This window comes from Neurospora crassa, linkage group III, assembly GCF_000182925.2.
Source record: "Neurospora crassa OR74A linkage group III, whole genome shotgun sequence".
In the NCBI taxonomy this organism is placed as follows: domain Eukaryota; kingdom Fungi; phylum Ascomycota; class Sordariomycetes; order Sordariales; family Sordariaceae; genus Neurospora; species Neurospora crassa.
Genome location: NC_026503.1, coordinates 1425054 through 1442072, shown reverse-complemented (window position 1 = coordinate 1442072; position 17019 = coordinate 1425054). Strand labels below are relative to the sequence as shown.

Below are 17019 nucleotides of genomic sequence, written 5' to 3'. Positions count from 1 at the left end.
TCCATATCACCAGCCACACTTTTCGGGCTATTCGGCTTCAGGGGGGGGGGGGGGGTCTGACGGGAGCTAACGAGGGAATGCCATCAGCGCCACAGTCCAAGAAATTCCACCCCTTTTCACGAGCCAGGTCTAGGCTCGTGTTGCGTGGCTGATGCCAGCTTTTGCCCGCCACGGAAAAGGTGTCCCTCCCCCAATCGGCGGCCCCCCGTCTTCGTCATTCCCTTGGGATAACGGCCCCTGCTGGATACGCGCAACGAAACTGGAGTGCTGTCTTACCCTACAAGGTACGGTGCCCGTGCTGCTGCTAGTGTAGTATACTTAGGTAGTGTACAGCTACCGTCCCTACATGCGCAGTGTCCGATAATCATTTTTCCCTTCTGCCAACATCTCTCGTCTTCCCTTCCATTGCAATCACCAACCCACGAACACCTTTTCACCTCCACCTCCCGATCAAACGGTTTTGGACACGATATACCAGCGAGACACGATCGATTAACGAAGCTAAACGAGCTACATTTACACCCTTACCAATACCATCGCAATGGAGACCGCGGAGGAGCCGATGACGCCTTTTGGCACTTTTACTGCACAGAGCAACAAGCTCCAGAGAGTGCGTTTACTGCTCTTGTCTCTTTGCGACTGTCATGTTGGCTAACACAGTTGGGCCCTTTCAGCAATACCAAGCACTCCTCGACCAGTCGACGCCCTATGTTACGTACCGATGGGTTGGCACCGGCGTCGCCCTGTTTCTCTTCTTCGTGCGGGTGTTCGTGGCACAAGGCTGGTACATTGTCGCCTATGCCCTCGGCATCTACCTTCTCAACCTCTTCCTCGCCTTTCTCACGCCCAAGTTCGACCCCTCGAGTGATGCGCTCGACACGGAAATGGAGGACGGCTCTGTCGGTACCCTCCCCACCAAGCAGGACGAGGAGTTCCGGCCCTTCATCCGCCGCCTTCCCGAGTTCAAGTTCTGGCATTCGGCCACCCGCGCTGTTGCCATTTCCTTCCTCTGCAGTTGGTTCGAGATCTTCAACATTCCCGTGTTCTGGCCCGTGCTGGTTATGTACTGGCTCATGCTTTTCATCCTTACCAGTACGTTGCACCGCCCCTGTCAGGCTCTTTCTTGTGTGAAACTTTGAACAGCAGCTAACGATAAGAAACAGTGCGCAAGCAAATCCAGCACATGATCAAGTACCGTTACGTCCCCTTTACCATTGGCAAGGCGCGGTACAACAAGAACAGTAACTAAGCAGCTGTGCTGTTGCCCAAGTTGATTGATGTTGCTGGGTGTCACCTAGGGCAGCTAGTCTGTCTCTGGCACTTTGGCGTTGTCCGGGGAGAGAAGGAAGTGTTTCGCGGGCCAAATTCAGGTCAAACGCGGTAGAAAGAAAGACAGAACTTCTCAATGTACTAATGACGGGGGAATGCGCCATGTTGATGGAGCATTTATGATGACGAGCAACTATCCTGTATATCTTTTTTCATATATACTCTTCTAATCTGACGCCTGGGTTGGGATACAGGATGGTTGGTCTTCTGATTGTTGCCATAACAGTCGATGGATGAACGAATGGATGGATGGATGCAAGCGGGGGTTCTGAACTATCTCACATATGATGAGTAGTTTCACACACGCCATGAGTGAAGAGAACGGACGGACGACAACAAAAAAACATGGCGGTGTCTGGAAGCAGGCCATACAGGATATCACTTAGAGACCAAAATAATTAACCATAATGTCAGCTGGAATTGAATATGCATCTGGATATGTACAGTTAGGACACAGTCTCTCGCCATGCCATGCTGCCAATAGTATCGAAACCATAGCAAAGCCCGATATTCAGGGGTTAGTGAATGGAAATCAACAAAGTTGCGGATAAGGGAATCTTAAGGCTGCGTGGGACCCACCTTTTTATTGCGGCCGGCACAGCCAGGCGATCCTCAGTGACAGGAACCTTCAACAGAATGGAAGAACTTGAAGCGTAACAAAACGTCAGCTGGGTTGAACCTCGACACTTGTTTTTCTTTCTTTCTTTCAACAAAAGCACCTACTGAAGCTCTCGATCGCTTTCACTTCTATCAAATCGGGACCCAATTTCTTTTTCTCAACAGCTTTTGCAGTTATTGTAGCTCTGAACTTCAGCTCCGGCGCAAGCTAGTCTACTTGACTGGTCCGGGACAAAATTGATGAGACCGACCAACTGGAGGTAAACCAGTCCGTTACCCGCGTATCAGGTATCAAAGAAACAAAAAGACCGTTGTAAGACCATGGTATGGATTATACCAATTCAGGATTGCCTAGTACTCAAGATCATAGGTGTATTAAAGACGCTTGTATGCGAATGGGGAGTATACCCAAGGTATGGGTAATGTCAAAGGTCTCAACTATTTTGTCCAGGACGAGCTTGACCAGCCAGTTGACCAACCAACCAGCCTTGTCTCCATTTTTTTAACCCAGTGTCCCGGCCCCTGTCCGCTGGCACACACCATCCCGCAACCGCAACCGCAACGCAACCGCGCCTTCACCTGCATCTCGACCGCGACTCACTTTCGCTGCGACCACTTTCATCACCTTGCTCTCGAAGCTCCGACTCCCGTTCAAACTCAACCCACAACCATCAATCTTAACCCGACTTGGTTTTCACAGCCACCCACATCCACACGACATATCATTTAATCACACAACACAGACAAACACCATGTCGCAACACCCACGAGGGCGCGAAGAGCGCATGATCCACCAGGATTACATCGCCAGAATCAGATATTCCAATGCTCTACCACCCCCTCCCAATCCGCCCAAGCTGCTCAACATCCCCAGCACGGGCCTGTCGAGCGGCCAATACACCAACCCTGGCTTTGCCTCGCGCCTTGCGCGTGAGCAGCCCCTAAACATCGAGGTCGATGCCGAGCTCGGTATGCCTCTAGACCTGGTCGGCATGCCAGGTGTCTTTGACGGCAACGAGGATGGTGCGTACCCCTCTTTACCTACATGTCAATCATATGGATTATTAGTATACTAACACAATGGGCAGCCATCTCTGCACAGAACCCCCCGCCACCTATTCACCCACACGATCGTCTTCTCCTCAGACCACTCAACACACTCGGTAAGCCCAAGATCGGCACCGAGTCGGTATCTTTCCTCCGCCGCACCGAATATATCGCCTCAGTACAAGTCAAGAGGGACAATGTCTTCCTCAACAACCGCTCATCCAACAGCTCCAACAAGGACAACGCCCTCAAGCGACCCCAGAAACGCAAGGCCTCTCCCGAACCCGACAAGGGCACTCCCGCCTGGATTCGTCGCCGTATTGAAAAGAGCTTCGATATTGCCGCAGCCAATCTGGCCGACAAGACCAAGGTCAGGCATCCGACCAAGCGCAACGTCAAATGCATCGATGCTTTCCCTCTACTCCCCGACACCACGGCATTCCCCGACTCTGGTGCTTACGTGACGGTCAAGTTCACCACCAACCCCGTTAACTCGAGCGACAAGTATGATCCTCGCATGCTTGCGGGCATCTTGAAGCCCATTGAGCGGAGTGAAGCCGAAGAACAGGCCTTCCAGCTGGCGCAAGAGCTACACAATGAAGATCCACAGAACCATCCTGCCCCTAGTTCCATGATGAACTACAACCTATATCTTCCCTCGGATGCCAAGGAAAGCAATCTTTTCCGCGCAAGATTCGACGTCGATAACCCGGATCGCGACTCTGAAGGTCTATACCCACACAAGGACGGCAAGGGTCCGCACTTTGTATTCCCCCGCCTGCGTCCCTACGAGACCTCGGCCGAGACCGAGTACGATCACGACACGAAATACAATGGCGAAGTTATCTTGGCGTTCCGCGACGACGTGGGAGAGGGCGACAGCACCACCGATCAGAGGGGCATGTATTACTATCCCATTATGCAGCGCAGCACCCTCCGGAATCAGCGCACTCGCAACATTGCACAAAAGATAGCCGACGACAGCGAAAGGTTCCCTGACGAGTTGCACGTAACAATTGATGAGCCGCATGAGGGCCTCAAGGCTGATATCAAGCAATTCGAGCTTAACCCGATCGGATACTCTGGTGTCAGCGAGGAGTACCAGGAGGAGCAGATGGAGCAGCAGGGGCAAGCGGAGCATCATGATGATGAGGAGGAGGAGGATAGGCGACGTGAGAGAGATGCTTCTGAAAGGGCGGATAGTCCTCGCCGCCACACGGATGACGAGGACGACTACTAGACATGAACCACCAAAAGAGTCAGTGAAGAGGAGAGCCCGGTGGATGAAAAAGGATGTCGTGAAGGAAGAGGCTGTCGTGAGAAAAGCGCTCAATGCAAAAGGCTCGTCTGAGGAATTTGTAAGAAAAGAGTTCAGTTTCGAAACAGAAGAGAGCTCTCCGTGCCGTGGGTGGTGTAACCCTCAACGTCGTTTTTGAAGGGAAGGTATCGTGGAAAGCGGCTTGTAGTCAACCCAGCATTATTACTGCAAAGGTGACAAGGAAGGAGCAGCACATGCTTACATTGACTGGAACACAATAATAGTGTTAGACGTGATAAAAAGAGCATGAGGGGTAGCATCAGTGGTACGGAATAAAATGAATTGGGTATCTTTCAGTCTCCCTATTTCCAACCCCTCTTCCATATTTCCAGCTGTCCCATCACTTTCCACCCACACGATGTACCAATCTACCTCAACCCACCCAACGTCGCCAACACATCCTCCAACGCCTCCACCAGCTCCCCATCCCCAACCTTCCTTACCTTCCCCATCAGCACCCTCGCAATCCCCAATACCGCGGTGGTAGAATGCACATACCGTCTCTGCACCCCCGGATGACTGCCCGCCAACAACGCCGTAACGAGCTGCAGCGTAGCAACCTGGAACTCATACACCACCAGCTTCGATTCCTTGCCTACCATCTCCACGTCTTGATCGCCTTCCTCCTCCTCGGGAATATACCACGCCGCCACCTTGGTGACTAAATCCAACCACTCCTCTTTTGGTCCAGGCCTCTCCAGTTCAGCAACTTGCAGTAGCACGCGAACGATTTCTGTACCCCTTGCTGCTTCCGCTTCGTCCACTACTACTACTTCCCCAGAAGACGACAACGAAGCAGAAGAAGAAGAAGAAGTACTGGTAGTAGTAGACTGAAGGATCCCCACCAAATCATCAGCCAAGGCCTGCCACCCCCCATTCGCCAAGAAGCTTTCAACCCCCTTACGTTCTTCCACCAGCCCTTCCCACGCCATCAACACTGGTCTTCGGAAATCCAACCTATCGCCTTTCGTCGGGTCGGGAGGGTGGCAGCTATGGCGGTATAGATCAATGAATAAGTCGCCTAATCCACTGGCTTCCTTGCGGAGCTGCTCGTTGTCGTCTTCCCTTAACCAAATGGCCAGTGCGCGAATGGCTGCGAGGATCAAGGGGTCTTGCTCGACGCTGTCTTTCATACTTTCCCAGGAGAGAGTCAGGTGGGAGGCGCCCGAGGCGGAGTCATGGGCGGTGGAGGAGCGGGCGGACGGGTCCAGGCCCATGGCGCCTGCTACGCTGGCGTCGTAGCGGTCTCGCAGGAATTCGAGAGTGAGGGAGAAGGTCTCGGAGAGGGAGGTGCGGAGTTTGAGGAGGAAGGTGGGGTCCGGGAGGAGGGAGTCGGAAGAGGAGGAAGGGTCGAGGGAGCGGAGGAGGAAACCGAGGTAGTGGGAGATGATGTTGAATGCGGAGCTTAGGCGGCGGGAGGATTGAGGGTAGGAAGGGCTGTTGAGCTGGGATAAGAGGGTCGGGGCCGTGGAACGGATGTCGATTAGGAGAATGGAGATGAGCAGGTACGAGAAGGGTTTGTTGTCGTCGGATGGGCTGTTGGCTTTGGATGTGCCTTTGCCGGAGGGGTCATCGGTGAAGAGCAGTTGCGGAGCGACCGAGGGGTAAACTTCCAGTAGGGCAGCAGAGAGGTTGGTATAAGCGGCGCGGCCGGCGGGGGTAGGCCGGCTGGAGACGAGGTTGCGGATGAAGAGGTTGAGAGTGGGTAGCCATTTAGGGTTTTGCGGTGAAACTTGGGGCTCGAGACGGGGGAGCAGGTTGGCGAGGAAGTCGAGGAGGGTGACGGCGTCGGTGCCTTTGAAGGAGGAGACGAGAGCGGTGATGGTGTGGTCGATTTTGGTTCGCAGGAGGTCCTTGTCCTCGGCGGAGGAGGAGACGGATGAACTCGTAGCGTTTAGCCAGGCATAGAAGAAGATGTCGAGGACTAAGGGCTGAGAGGGGGCGATTTCGATCAGAGTGGTGACGTCGTCTAGGGCGATGAAGGCTTTGGCGCCGTCTGGCGTGGTGACGAGGGCTGAGAGGGTTTCTAGGACCAGCTTGGTTGTCTCGTTTGAACTGTTTTGTGGTAAGTTTTTTGAGAACTTGTAAAGGTATGATGAGAAGAACTCACCAGTTCAAAAGACACGCAACCAAATGTGGTATCCTCTCGGTAAACCGCGAGTCTCGTTTATTGTCTTCGGGCACCAGAGCGGCAAAGGTGTGGATGATGGCCACGGCCAAATCTAGCATGTCCCGGGCATTCTTGTTTCCTCCCCCTTCGGACTGGGACTGCTGACGCGAGCCGGTCTTGATTAGCCGATCCAGGAACTTTGACGGAACGCTCTTCCAGAGACCGCGGACTGCCTCTTGGTTGTTTCTCAACTCTTCCGAGTTGTCGAGTACTGACTTGAGAAGGGCGAGGCCCACAAAGCGGGAGGTGTCGTCCTTTGCTCTAAGGAGTGTTTGGGCATTTTGTATGGGATCAGGCTGCCCGGTTTGTTGTTGAGTTGGCTCGTTCATGACGGATTGTAGGGTTGGTTCACTCATGATTTGTTTTGGTTGTGATGTTTGTGGTTCCTTTACGTGAGTGGGTGTTGTTGAGTTGAGGTTGTGGATTTGGAAGAAGGATGATTGATGGATGACGAAGTTCACGGCTTGCTGCTGGAAAATTGATTTGTATGGGAGATTGTCCACTCAGATTCCTACACCAGCCAAAAGTTCATATTCAGTCTTGAATTTAAAAATATTTCCTATATATTTTTCCACGTCACAATCCTTTATGAATGAAAGTCAATGCACACACAGAAAATGGAAGAATAGAAGGGACGTCGTTGATGTAAAGGTCTTGGCATTTTCCATCAAGTGGGTTTGGGTCTTGGCAATGTGCTTAACTCCAGGACTGTCAGGGAATAGCGGTTTGCATTCAATTGGATTGATTTGGAAGATGATCTGATCTGACTGGCTGGAAAAAGGAGACCTTTAAAGGCCCAAGGGAACCGGTCTTACATATATACCTAGGTATATATAGAATCCGTACCTAACCTAGGTCCTATCAGGTACCTACCTCTACCTAGCTTTCCCATACTCTATAAGTGCCTTCCTTTATAGATACTTTCCTCTTTCCTATCTTTCCCAGAATTTACCTAGCGACCTCCTTCTACTTGTATATATCTATAACCCTCCTTCCTTTATAATGGGGTGTGCGGGGTAACAGCGTGATGCACGGTCCCGTACTTCGTACCGGACCCGAATGTCCTGACAAGGACCGCCAAGCGTTAGCAGGCTTGGCCCTGTCAATGCTGTGCATGTCCCTGATGCGCCCCGATAAGAACATGCCTTTATCAGGCCTAACAGCGCCGCCATCGCACTACGCCTCACTGCTGGACAACTCGCCTAATGAAGCTGAATGTTCATCTCAGGAACAAGACGACATCCCCTCCACCGGCATCTCTGTTTTGAGACGAGAATGGGAAATGCTCGGTCATTGTATTCACTACTATGGCTTCTAGAAGTGCGAGGATGGACGACGGGTATCCTTCCAGTTCGGCAACCCCAGCAGCATTCGACAGCCAACATGAATGGGAAGAACACCGTCGCGCAACCATTGAAGACGACCGGGACGAGTTGGATCTTTTGGGCGAGGATAATGACCACAACAACAATCATGACAACGACAACGACATGATCCTCGATGAGGACCCTCTGCGAGATGACCTGGACCAGCCCATGTCGTTCAAGCGCAGACAAAAAAAGCAATCCGTCTTCTCTCAGCCATCGCGACTCTTCTCAGCTTTGACCGGTGGACGGTCTCCTCGGACCTCTCACGATGTGCCTGGCCGACCATCACCTACGTCAAATACCCGGCTAGATGGCACGCAGTCTGGGTCGAAAGATGGCGGGCCCATGGATTGGTATGTCGAAGGCCCGGGTAGGAGAGTTGGCTACGAGGACTTGACCGCCATCGACTGGATCTTTGAGTACACCAAGGAACGCTCAAGACTGCGAATGCTATCTTCCGGCTCCAACAGTCTCGTGGGCCGGATCCGCCTGCTCCTCGACAACAGCCAGGTCTGGATTGTTCTGCTGTTGGCTGGTCTGGCTGCTGGTCTGTTGGCTGCCGCTATCGATGTAGCCACCGATTGGCTGGCGGATCTCAAGTTCGGATTCTGCTCAACGGTTGACGGCGGAGCTTTTCACCTAAGCAAGAGCTCATGTTGCTTGGGCTATGAGGACCATGCCCAATGCCAGGGCTGGTATCCCTGGGCCAAGGCTTTTGGTATCTATTCAGGAGGTGGCAAGTGGTTCCTCGAGTACTTCTTTTACGTATTCCTAGCAGTATGCTTTTCCCCCCAAAGTCCGACCAGACATGAAGGCAACCCCAGCTGATCTAAGCTACAGTTATCCTTTGCCGTTTCTGCTGCCATCTTGGTTAAGGAATATGCCATCCATGCTAAACACAGTGGTATCCCCGAAATCAAGACTGTCTTGGGAGGCTTCGTCATCCGCAGGTTTCTAGGTATCCAGACCTTGGTGACAAAGTCGCTAGGTCTTGTGCTTGCTGTTGCGTCCGGCATGTGGTTGGGCAAAGAAGGTCCCTTGGTTCATGTCGCCTGCTGTTGCGCAAACGTCTTCATCAAGCTCTTTCCGAGTATCAACAACAATGAAGGTATGTGGTGTAGTGAATCTACCTATTCACGTCCCAAGCTAACCCCTGACAGCACGTAAGAGAGAAATCCTGTCCGCAGCGGCTGCCGCCGGAATATCCGTGGCCTTTGGCTCCCCCATCGGCGGCGTGCTCTTCAGTCTTGAACAGCTTTCCTACTATTTCCCCGACAAAACCATGTGGCAGAGCTTCGTATGTGCCATGACGGCTGCCGTCACTCTCCAGGCCCTTGACCCCTTCAGATCCGGCAAGCTGGTGCTTTACCAAGTCAAATACTCGTCCGGCTGGCATGGCTTTGAACTCGTCCCTTTTGTCCTTCTGGGCATCCTAGGCGGCGTCTACGGCGGTCTCTTCATCAAAGCCAACATGCGCGTCGCCGAATGGAAGAAATCCACCAGGTGGCTTCCCGGTCCCGTCACCCAAGTGGCCATCGTCGCGGCCTTAACCGCCCTCATCAACTACCCCAACCACTATATGCGCGCCCAAACCTCCGAGCTAGTCTCTAACCTTTTCACCGAGTGCGCTAAGATCGTCGATGACCAATTCGGTCTCTGCAAGACAGGCGCCGCCTCCTTCGGCACCATCACCCTCCTCATCTTCGCCGCCGTCCTTGGCTTCTTCTTCGCAGCCGTGACCTTCGGCCTGCAAATCCCCGCCGGCATCATCCTCCCTTCCATGGCCATCGGCGCCCTGACCGGCCGTGCCTTGGGAATCCTCATGGAACTCTTCCAGCGCGCCGCCCCCAACTTCCCGCTTTTCCTACACCAATGCGAGCCTGACGTCCCCTGCATCACCCCAGGCACCTACGCCATCATCGGCGCTGCCGCCTTTCTCACGGGCGTAACCCGTATGACCGTTTCCATAGTCGTCATCACCTTTGAGCTCACCGGCGCCCTGACTTACGTTCTACCCATCATGATCTCCGTCATGATCGCCAAATGGGTCGGCGACGCTTTTTCTCGCAGAGGCATCTACGAGTCTTGGATCCACTTCAACTCGTACCCCTATCTGGACCCCAACAACTCGGGCGAAGACTTGAGCCCGCTGATCCCCGACGTGCCAGCTAGTCAGATCATGACCCGCTTGGACTCGGACCTCATCGTCCTTACTGCCACGGGGCACACGATCGCTTCACTGCAGAAAATCCTCGAAACCACACCTTACCGCGGGTACCCCGTCATCTCCAACCCGCGCGATGCGGTGCTCTTGGGGTACATCTCCCGCGCTGAGCTGTCCTACGTCCTCTATTCTCCCGGCGGAAGAGCGTCTAACTTACCGCCTGAAACGGAGTGCTTCTTCAGTCATCAGCCGCTTGCGGACCCGTTGACTACGTTGGATCTAAGACCGTGGATGGACCAGACGCCCCTCACCCTTCCCGGTAGGAGCCCGTTGCATCTGGCCGTGAGTTATTTCCAGAAGTTGGGGGTGCGGTATGTGCTTTTTGCGGAGAGGGGAGTGTTGCAGGGACTATTGACGAGGAAGGACGTGTGGCATGTAATGAATGGGGCGGAGGAGCGGGTGAGAGATGCTGTGGGAGCGGGGGGTGCAGGGGGTACTGGTAGTGGGAGAATGGGGAGTGGGCTGGGGAGGCAGGAGGGAAGGGGAGAGAGTGCTGGACTGTTGGGTGTTGAGAGGAGGGATTATTTCCAGGGGCAGGGTGGGACGAGGGAAGGGAGGAGTGGGAGTTTTGCGGGGAGTAGTCAGGGGAGTATATTGTAGGTTAGGATGTTGTTTGTTTGCAGATGATGATACTGAGCGGTTGGGATGCTTATAATAGCGGTTGTAACTTGTAATGTCTCTTCAGCATCCATCGATGTACATGAATGCCCGTGCCGGCTGGTACTAGCATCATCTAGCGTACCTCACTTGATAACCTGGGTATAAAAATAACCGCTTGGCCGGGTACCGCGACCGTCAACCGCTAAACCCCGAAAACCCAGCACCCAACATATGACCCAGTTTGGATCGAGACAGTAAGGGGGCTTTCAATCTCTCCATATGCCCCGCCGTTGCTGTGCAAATCGAGCAATCACATATTCCCCTCCTCAGTCTCTTCTCACAATTCTTTTTTTTTTTTCACGGAAACCCCGAAGTGAGAAACTCTTGTCACCGGCGCTTAGAGTGTGTGTTGGTGCTCATAACAGAACAAAATGATTCATGTTTTTATCATATCTCAACCTCAACTCTCAAAATTCCCCAAGTTCATCACAGTCAGCCAATCACATGTTATTGTACGTATATGTATTCGATTTCGAATTATGGGTTTGTCACGACCAAGTATGTAGGTAAATTTTTTTTTTTTTTTTTTTTTTTTTTTTTTTGGTTTTTTTCTTTTTCTTTTTTTTTTTTTTTTTTTTTCCTTCCATTGAGGCTCAAGTGACCAGTAACAAGTGTGATCCAGTCAACTGGATAAATAAGTGGAATTTTCTTTTCAAGGTCTGGTGTCAAGGTTTATGGTACAAGGTTGCCATAGTAGTTGGTAAGCAATGGTAAGTGTACCTACCTACATGTACGAAGACGAAGCCACATCAACCAGCACACCTCAGCACGGTGAATGAGTAATACCGTAGGTACCGAACTAGGTTAAAAAAAAAAAAAAAAACGGAGATGATAATGGATAAAAGACATGTCGCTTTCATTCCCTTCTCAACGGTGAACGAAAAAAAAACGGAGGTGGAGATGGGAAGAGTAAGTTGTAGTTGGGAAGAAAACAGCGAGTGGAAAAAAAGAAAAAGGGAGTGAGTGAGTGAGTTAGTAATGCTGCACCTGACATCATTCTTTGGAATTCCCATCACATCGGAATATCAGAAGTACCTACCTATGTTTTCTGGTCTCCGCAGATATGATACCTACCAAACTCGTAAGCCCAGTTAGTCATCTTACGAAAACGACATACTTCATACATGGTTTATAGTCCGGGGTATGTATATTCCGATAACTGCAAGGACCGTAATAACTGACTGACTGACTGACATGCAACATAACCCAACAAACAACCACCAAAACAAGTGTACTTGTCTTTTTTCATCTTCGCAGCCTCACTCCTGTCCAGAACCTACCTCTGGATACCTGCTGAGCCTGCCTAGGTAGTAAAAGCAACAAGTACCTCCAAGCACCATCCCCAAGTGGAAAGTCCAACAGACAACCCTTGGTGTCAAGTGGTTGAGAGATCTGTCTGTGTGGTGTAGAGAGTGGGTGTCGGTTGCGTCGGTGCTTACCTACCTACCTACCTACCTACACAGCACGATCTCTCAAGTCTCAACCACTTGACACCCACGGTTACCTACCTACCTAGGTACCTAGGTACCCACTTCCGCAAGGCTGTGTGTGACTCCCATACCTATAGGAGTCAGTCACTGTCAGATTCAATGAAACCCTACCTATCTACCTGGTCTAACATCCTTCCCCCAACGACGAACACCTTTCACTTTCGTCTTGCTGACTGACCAAGTGACACTCACTCACTCTACCATACGTGCCTAGAATGAACGGTTGTAGTCTCGGTCTTGGTCTCGGTCTTGGTCTTGGTCTCAGTAAAGCCTGGATGGCTATGACGACGTAACTCCTTGCATTGCATTGAATGTGACCATCACAGATTGGTTAGGTTATGTTAGGTTAGATCAACTACCTAGGTAGGTAGATTCGCGGATGCAGTGTGTGTGTGTGTGTGTGTGTGTGTGTTGCGGTGTGAGATTCACAGTCACAGCCACGCCACGCCGAGCCGTCATCCGGGTCTCTAATCTGGGGTAATGGATGGCTGCACATGGCTGTTCGTGGGGGGGGGGGCTGCTGCTTATGTAGGTATTTGGTTGTGTTTCGTGAGGGATTGTTCATTTGATGATTTCCAGTCCACATACATACTCTTTATGAACGCTTTTGTATTGTGTTGGGTACCTGTTGTGAAGAAAGGCTTAAAGTACCTAGGTAAGTACGTAGAGATGATCATTGAGTGGGAATATTCCAGAGAAAAAAAGGTATGCAATTGACAACCAAATCTCACCGTTTTGGTGTTTGGTTGTGTGTGCTATGTCTGCGTGAAATAGATGGGTAAGGTAGGTAGGTAAGTAGGTAGGTAGGTGTGAGTGGCCTTTCAAGGGGTCTGGTACACTACACATAAGCCGCTATTAGCCTGCGGTGGTGAAAGAAGCCAGAATGGCAAATATGTGTCAGGCGTGAGCACAAGATCTTGATACTTTTGTTAGTCCACGTGTGAGACAGCGAGTAAGTGGTATGACCGAGGAGAGGCAAAGTCCGATTGAAAGGGTTTCGGGTACTCGAGCCGTAGAAACAAGTTCGATAGGTATCGTAGAAAGTTGCCGAAATGGGGACTCGGGGATATGTGCAACCTGCCGGCTTCAGGTAGAAAAAATGTTCCAGACTTCGGTAACTTCTCAATGGGTTAGACTAGACCCTGAGATCCTCTCGGTGCGTTATGTTACTCTGAGTGCTTGATTCTGGCAGATTTTGCAGCTACCCTAGTTTCAGCCCGGCAGGTCTCTACGGTAGTTATCAGACTCAGGGCAAGAGTCGAAGAGGAAGAGAATGCATAGACGTGAATTGAATATGTCAGTACAAGGTAGCAAAATTGGAGAAAACTCACGACAACAAAAAAACAGCGACTTTCCATTTGAGAAAAACCAAGGATAAACACATCACAGTGGCAAACTATAAGCAAAAAGCAGATTCCCAAAACCCCAAAAAGCAAACGCAAAACCATCCTTTACCGTCCCAATATGTTTCTTCAAACCTCTCGCGAGGCCCAGCGTGTTCCAGCCGGTAAGTATCTTGTTTGTTTATGTCCCCTCCAAAGAAAAAAAAAAAAAGGACGAAGAAAAGTCAAGGTAGAGTAGGGAAAAAACCAGCCCCTGAGATCCATCATCGCATCGTGTTCTCATCTAATAACCCGTACACCACCCGTCTTTGTCTCGTGTTCCCGCATTTTCCTTTCTGGCCTCAATACCCAAAAGCAGCAATCTCCCTCCACTTCTTTCCTTCACCCACAATAGAGTTGGATATCTCCGCCCCCCTAGCTTTCAACCTCTCCCTAAACTGATCGCACCACATAACCTCCAGTCTGCCGTCCGGCGGTGGTCCTTGAGGTTGCTGCTGTTGTTGTTGTTGCATCATCATTGCCGCTGTCATCGTCGTCGTCGTCGTGGGCGTCGTCGAGAAGATATTCAAGTTTTCCATCCCCGATGAATAACGCATGCTTCCCATCCCACCAGTCATCATATTCTGATGATTCATCCCAATGTTTATGTTCATGCCCATGTTCAAGTCCATGCCCGTACCCATTCCCATTCCTATACCATCAACCCCCATCATGTCCACATCCACACCCATGCTAACACCGAGGTTCTCCCAAGTAGGAGTAGCCCCCAAACTCTCATAAAACGCCCTTATCACACAAAGAGGATAAGCCAACAGTTCCGGGTCGACACCGCCGCCTCCACCGCCGCCACCGCCACTGCCAGTGTTGTTGATGTTGTTGTTATTCAACGCAAACTCCAAGCTCCTACATGCCCTCTCCGCCCATCCCCTGACCGCTTTACTTCCGTACCTCGCCGGGTCGGGGATGAGATCAACTGGAAGCTGTTGTATCTGCTGCATCTGTTGTATCTGCTGCATCTGCGCCTGCACCTGTAACGGGATACTGCTGTGCATGTGGTTTTCGGTGGGGAGGTTGGTAAGGTCCAGCGGCTCAAAGATACTCCAGTATACGCGCTCGATTGTTTGGTAGAGCTGCATCAGGCTGGTGCAATACAAAATGTAGGACAGGGCGAGCTGGGAGGTGGGGAAGGTTAAGGGGGGTTTGGTGAAGGGGTATCCTGCCGAGTAGCCGTATGGAGTGGTTGGGCGAGTTGTGAAGGATGGAGAGGTGCGGCGAGATCTTGGTTGGAGGGGTTTATGCGAGTGAGAATGAGGGGAGGTTGTTAGGTAGGGTTGGAAGCGCGGGGAAGAAGCAGATGCGGAGAGGGTGGGGGAGGGGGTACATCTGGAGTGGGATATGGAAGTCGAATTGGATAAGGAGCGGCGGTGGGAATGGGAGGAGGGTTGGGTTTGGGAGTAAGAGTGGGGATGGGATTGGAAATAGGGTGATGAGGAAGGGGGGAGGTAAGGATAGGTTGCGGTTGTGGTTGGTAGAGTTGTTTGGAAGGGCGGAGATTGCCCGTATTCTGACATCGATGTTGAGGACGAGGAGGGTGTGATGATGGCGGCTGTCTGGAGTGAAATAGCGTTTGTTCTCTCGGCGCTGAAGGATGAAGACCAGGCGTTGAGTTGTCGTTCGATGTTGAGACAGTTGATCAAAAGGTCTTGAGCACGCTGACGACGGGCAAGCGTGGGCACTTCTTCGGCGACTCGGTCTGCTCGCCAGAGGTTGCGAGGTAGGAGGGTGATTATGTCGAAAAGCTGGTCAATGATGGACTTGGGGTGCTTCTCCCAGGGAGTGGAGGTCCATTCTGCAGATTCGAGAAAAGTCGGGGTGCGGTTGAGCAGCGCGGTCAGGATCTAACAAACAGTGGTTAGTCGAATGTCATCAAATCATATTGCTATCAGCACTCGGATGGGGACTCACAGCATTAGGCCGGTAGACTCGGACAAAGAAGTGATGGTTAGGGAATGTCTGGAATTTCTCTGGCCCTGCGCGTCTAATAGGATCATTCTGAGTGTCCAAATCCTTGATCAGTGACTGGCTGCCATAGAGATTCGTGTAGAGAGTCGAGTTGTTGTGCTATTGAAGATTGTGTTAGTGTTATGAACACATTGTCATCCCAGACGTAAATTATTATTATCACAATGAAATAACTCACCTCGTAAAGCATGATGCATGAGCCGATCGATGGCATGTATGGATCTCTGTCCTGGCTTTCCGGTAAACTAATCAAACACTGTGACTTCAGCTTAAAGTCCTGGCCACTGAAGTTAAGCTGTATATTCGAGACTTCGTAATCCGCCATCGAGCTCACAGTGAACTCGCCCGTAGCCTCTCTATTGCCGCCACTACCGCGGACAACATTCTGAAGCCGAGTACTCAGAGCCGTAAACTGTACGTTGTACTTCGTCCCCGAACTTGTCGACAACAAGATCAAGTCGTCCCAGGCCGACTGGAGCGGCTGATCCGGAAAGAGCTCCAGATTCTGATGTTTTGAATGCTTTTGCCGCGAAGTCTCCCTATCTTCCTCTTCTCCACTTCTCGACGAGGTTGAAGCTTTGGCTTTCTTTGACTTGATAACCCTTGGCGGATGAGACGAACAACGCCCGCCGTCCTCGATGGTTCCAACAATGAAGACGGTCTCACGTTTATAACCAAGACACTCGCGACCACTATCGATACACTTCCTACAGAACGGTCGTTCGTTGTCACACTAGTTACATTAGTTGCTTACTCACAAGAAAGTTGACACTGCGGTGATGGATATGGGTCTTACCTTGACTCTCCGGACACGGCAAGAATTACAGCCCTTGTATTTTCCGGGAACTCCGACCATCGTTATCAAGGAGTTTGGGCAATGAAGATAGTAACAGGTTGATGAAAAGAGTTAAATATGCTTGTCTCTGATTCTTCTTGAACGAGTGTCTGAAAGGAGAAGAAACCCAAAAAGATGGGCAAGTATCTACCGAACAGTGTTGACAAGTTACAGCGGTACGATTCGCTCAGCTCCTGAACTATTGCTGATGGGCAGACCCGTTATGTGTGTGTTTGATGGGGGTCCAACTGCAAGGTAGCAGATAGGTAATAGTCGGAGGTAGGCAGGCAGGCAGGCAGGCAGGCAGGCAGGCAGGCAGGCAGGCAGGCAGGCAAATAGGTAGGACAAATCAGGCATAAGAGGTCAGCCAAAAGGGTAAGGGCCTGAGGCCTTGATATACAGTACAAAACTTGATCAGTATCTGCTGACCAGTTGGAAGCAGACAACCACCCGAGGCTGATGAGCAGGAAACGCTGGCTGACCGTTTCTCGTATGGGATGAGAAAACCTTCAATGACCAAAGTGAACCAACCATAAGACAGTACAGCCTTCTCCGAGTCATGGCCGAGGCAGCCTCATGATCAGAAGAGCTTTCTT

The 17019-nt window shown here is 51.3% G+C and overlaps 5 protein-coding genes across 6 annotated transcripts; 3 read left to right on the top strand and 2 right to left on the bottom strand.

The window, feature by feature from the left end:
* The first annotated feature begins 167 nt into the window (after window positions 1-167).
* On the top strand, window positions 168-1876 carry NCU06447 (RER1 protein). Its single transcript, XM_952245.2, has 3 exons — window positions 168-610; window positions 675-1092; window positions 1164-1876. The coding sequence occupies exons 1-3, from the start codon at window positions 542-544 to the stop codon at window positions 1247-1249; spliced, it is 573 nt and encodes a 190-aa protein (XP_957338.1). The 5' UTR covers window positions 168-541; the 3' UTR covers window positions 1250-1876.
* Window positions 1877-2145: 269 nt separating this feature from the next.
* NCU06446 (hypothetical protein) lies at window positions 2146-4664 on the top strand. Its single transcript, XM_952244.2, has 4 exons — window positions 2146-2271; window positions 2318-2360; window positions 2434-2970; window positions 3036-4664. The coding sequence occupies exons 3-4, from the start codon at window positions 2700-2702 to the stop codon at window positions 4232-4234; spliced, it is 1470 nt and encodes a 489-aa protein (XP_957337.1). The 5' UTR covers window positions 2146-2271; window positions 2318-2360; window positions 2434-2699; the 3' UTR covers window positions 4235-4664.
* On the bottom strand, window positions 4560-7034 carry NCU06445. 2 transcript variants are annotated; one of them, XM_011395617.1, is made up of 3 exons: window positions 6699-7034; window positions 6423-6580; window positions 4560-6367 (listed from the first exon to the last, which is right to left on the bottom strand). In XM_011395617.1, the coding sequence occupies exons 2-3, from the start codon at window positions 6539-6541 to the stop codon at window positions 4681-4683; spliced, it is 1806 nt and encodes a 601-aa protein (XP_011393919.1). In that variant the 5' UTR covers window positions 6542-6580; window positions 6699-7034; the 3' UTR covers window positions 4560-4680. The 2 variants fall into 2 exon arrangements, with proteins under 2 accessions (XP_011393919.1, XP_011393918.1); XM_011395616.1 differs by having other exon boundaries at window positions 6423-7034.
* Window positions 7035-7681: 647 nt separating this feature from the next.
* NCU06444 (chloride channel protein 3) lies at window positions 7682-10873 on the top strand. Its single transcript, XM_952242.3, has 3 exons — window positions 7682-8626; window positions 8690-8957; window positions 9010-10873. Exons 1-3 carry the CDS (start codon window positions 7790-7792, stop codon window positions 10671-10673), a joined length of 2769 nt encoding a protein of 922 aa, XP_957335.2. The 5' UTR covers window positions 7682-7789; the 3' UTR covers window positions 10674-10873.
* Window positions 10874-13907: 3034 nt separating this feature from the next.
* On the bottom strand, window positions 13908-16683 carry NCU06443 (hypothetical protein; the record flags this gene model as incomplete). The annotated part of the gene is made up of 5 exons (XM_952241.3): window positions 16385-16683; window positions 15767-16321; window positions 15532-15687; window positions 15223-15464; window positions 13908-14706 (listed from the first exon to the last, which is right to left on the bottom strand). Exons 1-5 carry the CDS (start codon window positions 16442-16444, stop codon window positions 13908-13910), a joined length of 1812 nt encoding a protein of 603 aa, XP_957334.3. The 5' UTR covers window positions 16445-16683.
* Window positions 16684-17019: the final 336 nt, after the last annotated feature.

Excerpts from the sequence above, each read along its gene's own strand:
- NCU06447 (XM_952245.2), top strand. The coding sequence starts at position 542 with ATGGAGACCGCGGAGGAGCCGATGACGCCTTTTGGCACTTTTACTGCA. Across the intron at positions 611-674 it reads AGAGCAACAAGCTCCAGAGA|CAATACCAAGCACTCCTCGA; the intron begins GTGCGTTTACTG and ends GGGCCCTTTCAG. Across the intron at positions 1,093-1,163 it reads CATGCTTTTCATCCTTACCA|TGCGCAAGCAAATCCAGCAC; the intron begins GTACGTTGCACC and ends GATAAGAAACAG.
- NCU06445 (XM_011395616.1), bottom strand. The coding sequence starts at position 6,838 with ATGAGTGAACCAACCCTACAATCCGTCATGAACGAGCCAACTCAACAA. Across the intron at positions 6,368-6,422 it reads GTTGCGTGTCTTTTGAACTG|TTCAAACGAGACAACCAAGC; the intron begins GTGAGTTCTTCT and ends ACCACAAAACAG.
- NCU06446 (XM_952244.2), top strand. The coding sequence starts at position 2,700 with ATGTCGCAACACCCACGAGGGCGCGAAGAGCGCATGATCCACCAGGAT. Across the intron at positions 2,971-3,035 it reads CTTTGACGGCAACGAGGATG|CCATCTCTGCACAGAACCCC; the intron begins GTGCGTACCCCT and ends CACAATGGGCAG.
- NCU06444 (XM_952242.3), top strand. The coding sequence starts at position 7,790 with ATGGCTTCTAGAAGTGCGAGGATGGACGACGGGTATCCTTCCAGTTCG. Across the intron at positions 8,627-8,689 it reads TCTTTTACGTATTCCTAGCA|TTATCCTTTGCCGTTTCTGC; the intron begins GTATGCTTTTCC and ends TCTAAGCTACAG. Across the intron at positions 8,958-9,009 it reads GAGTATCAACAACAATGAAG|CACGTAAGAGAGAAATCCTG; the intron begins GTATGTGGTGTA and ends AACCCCTGACAG.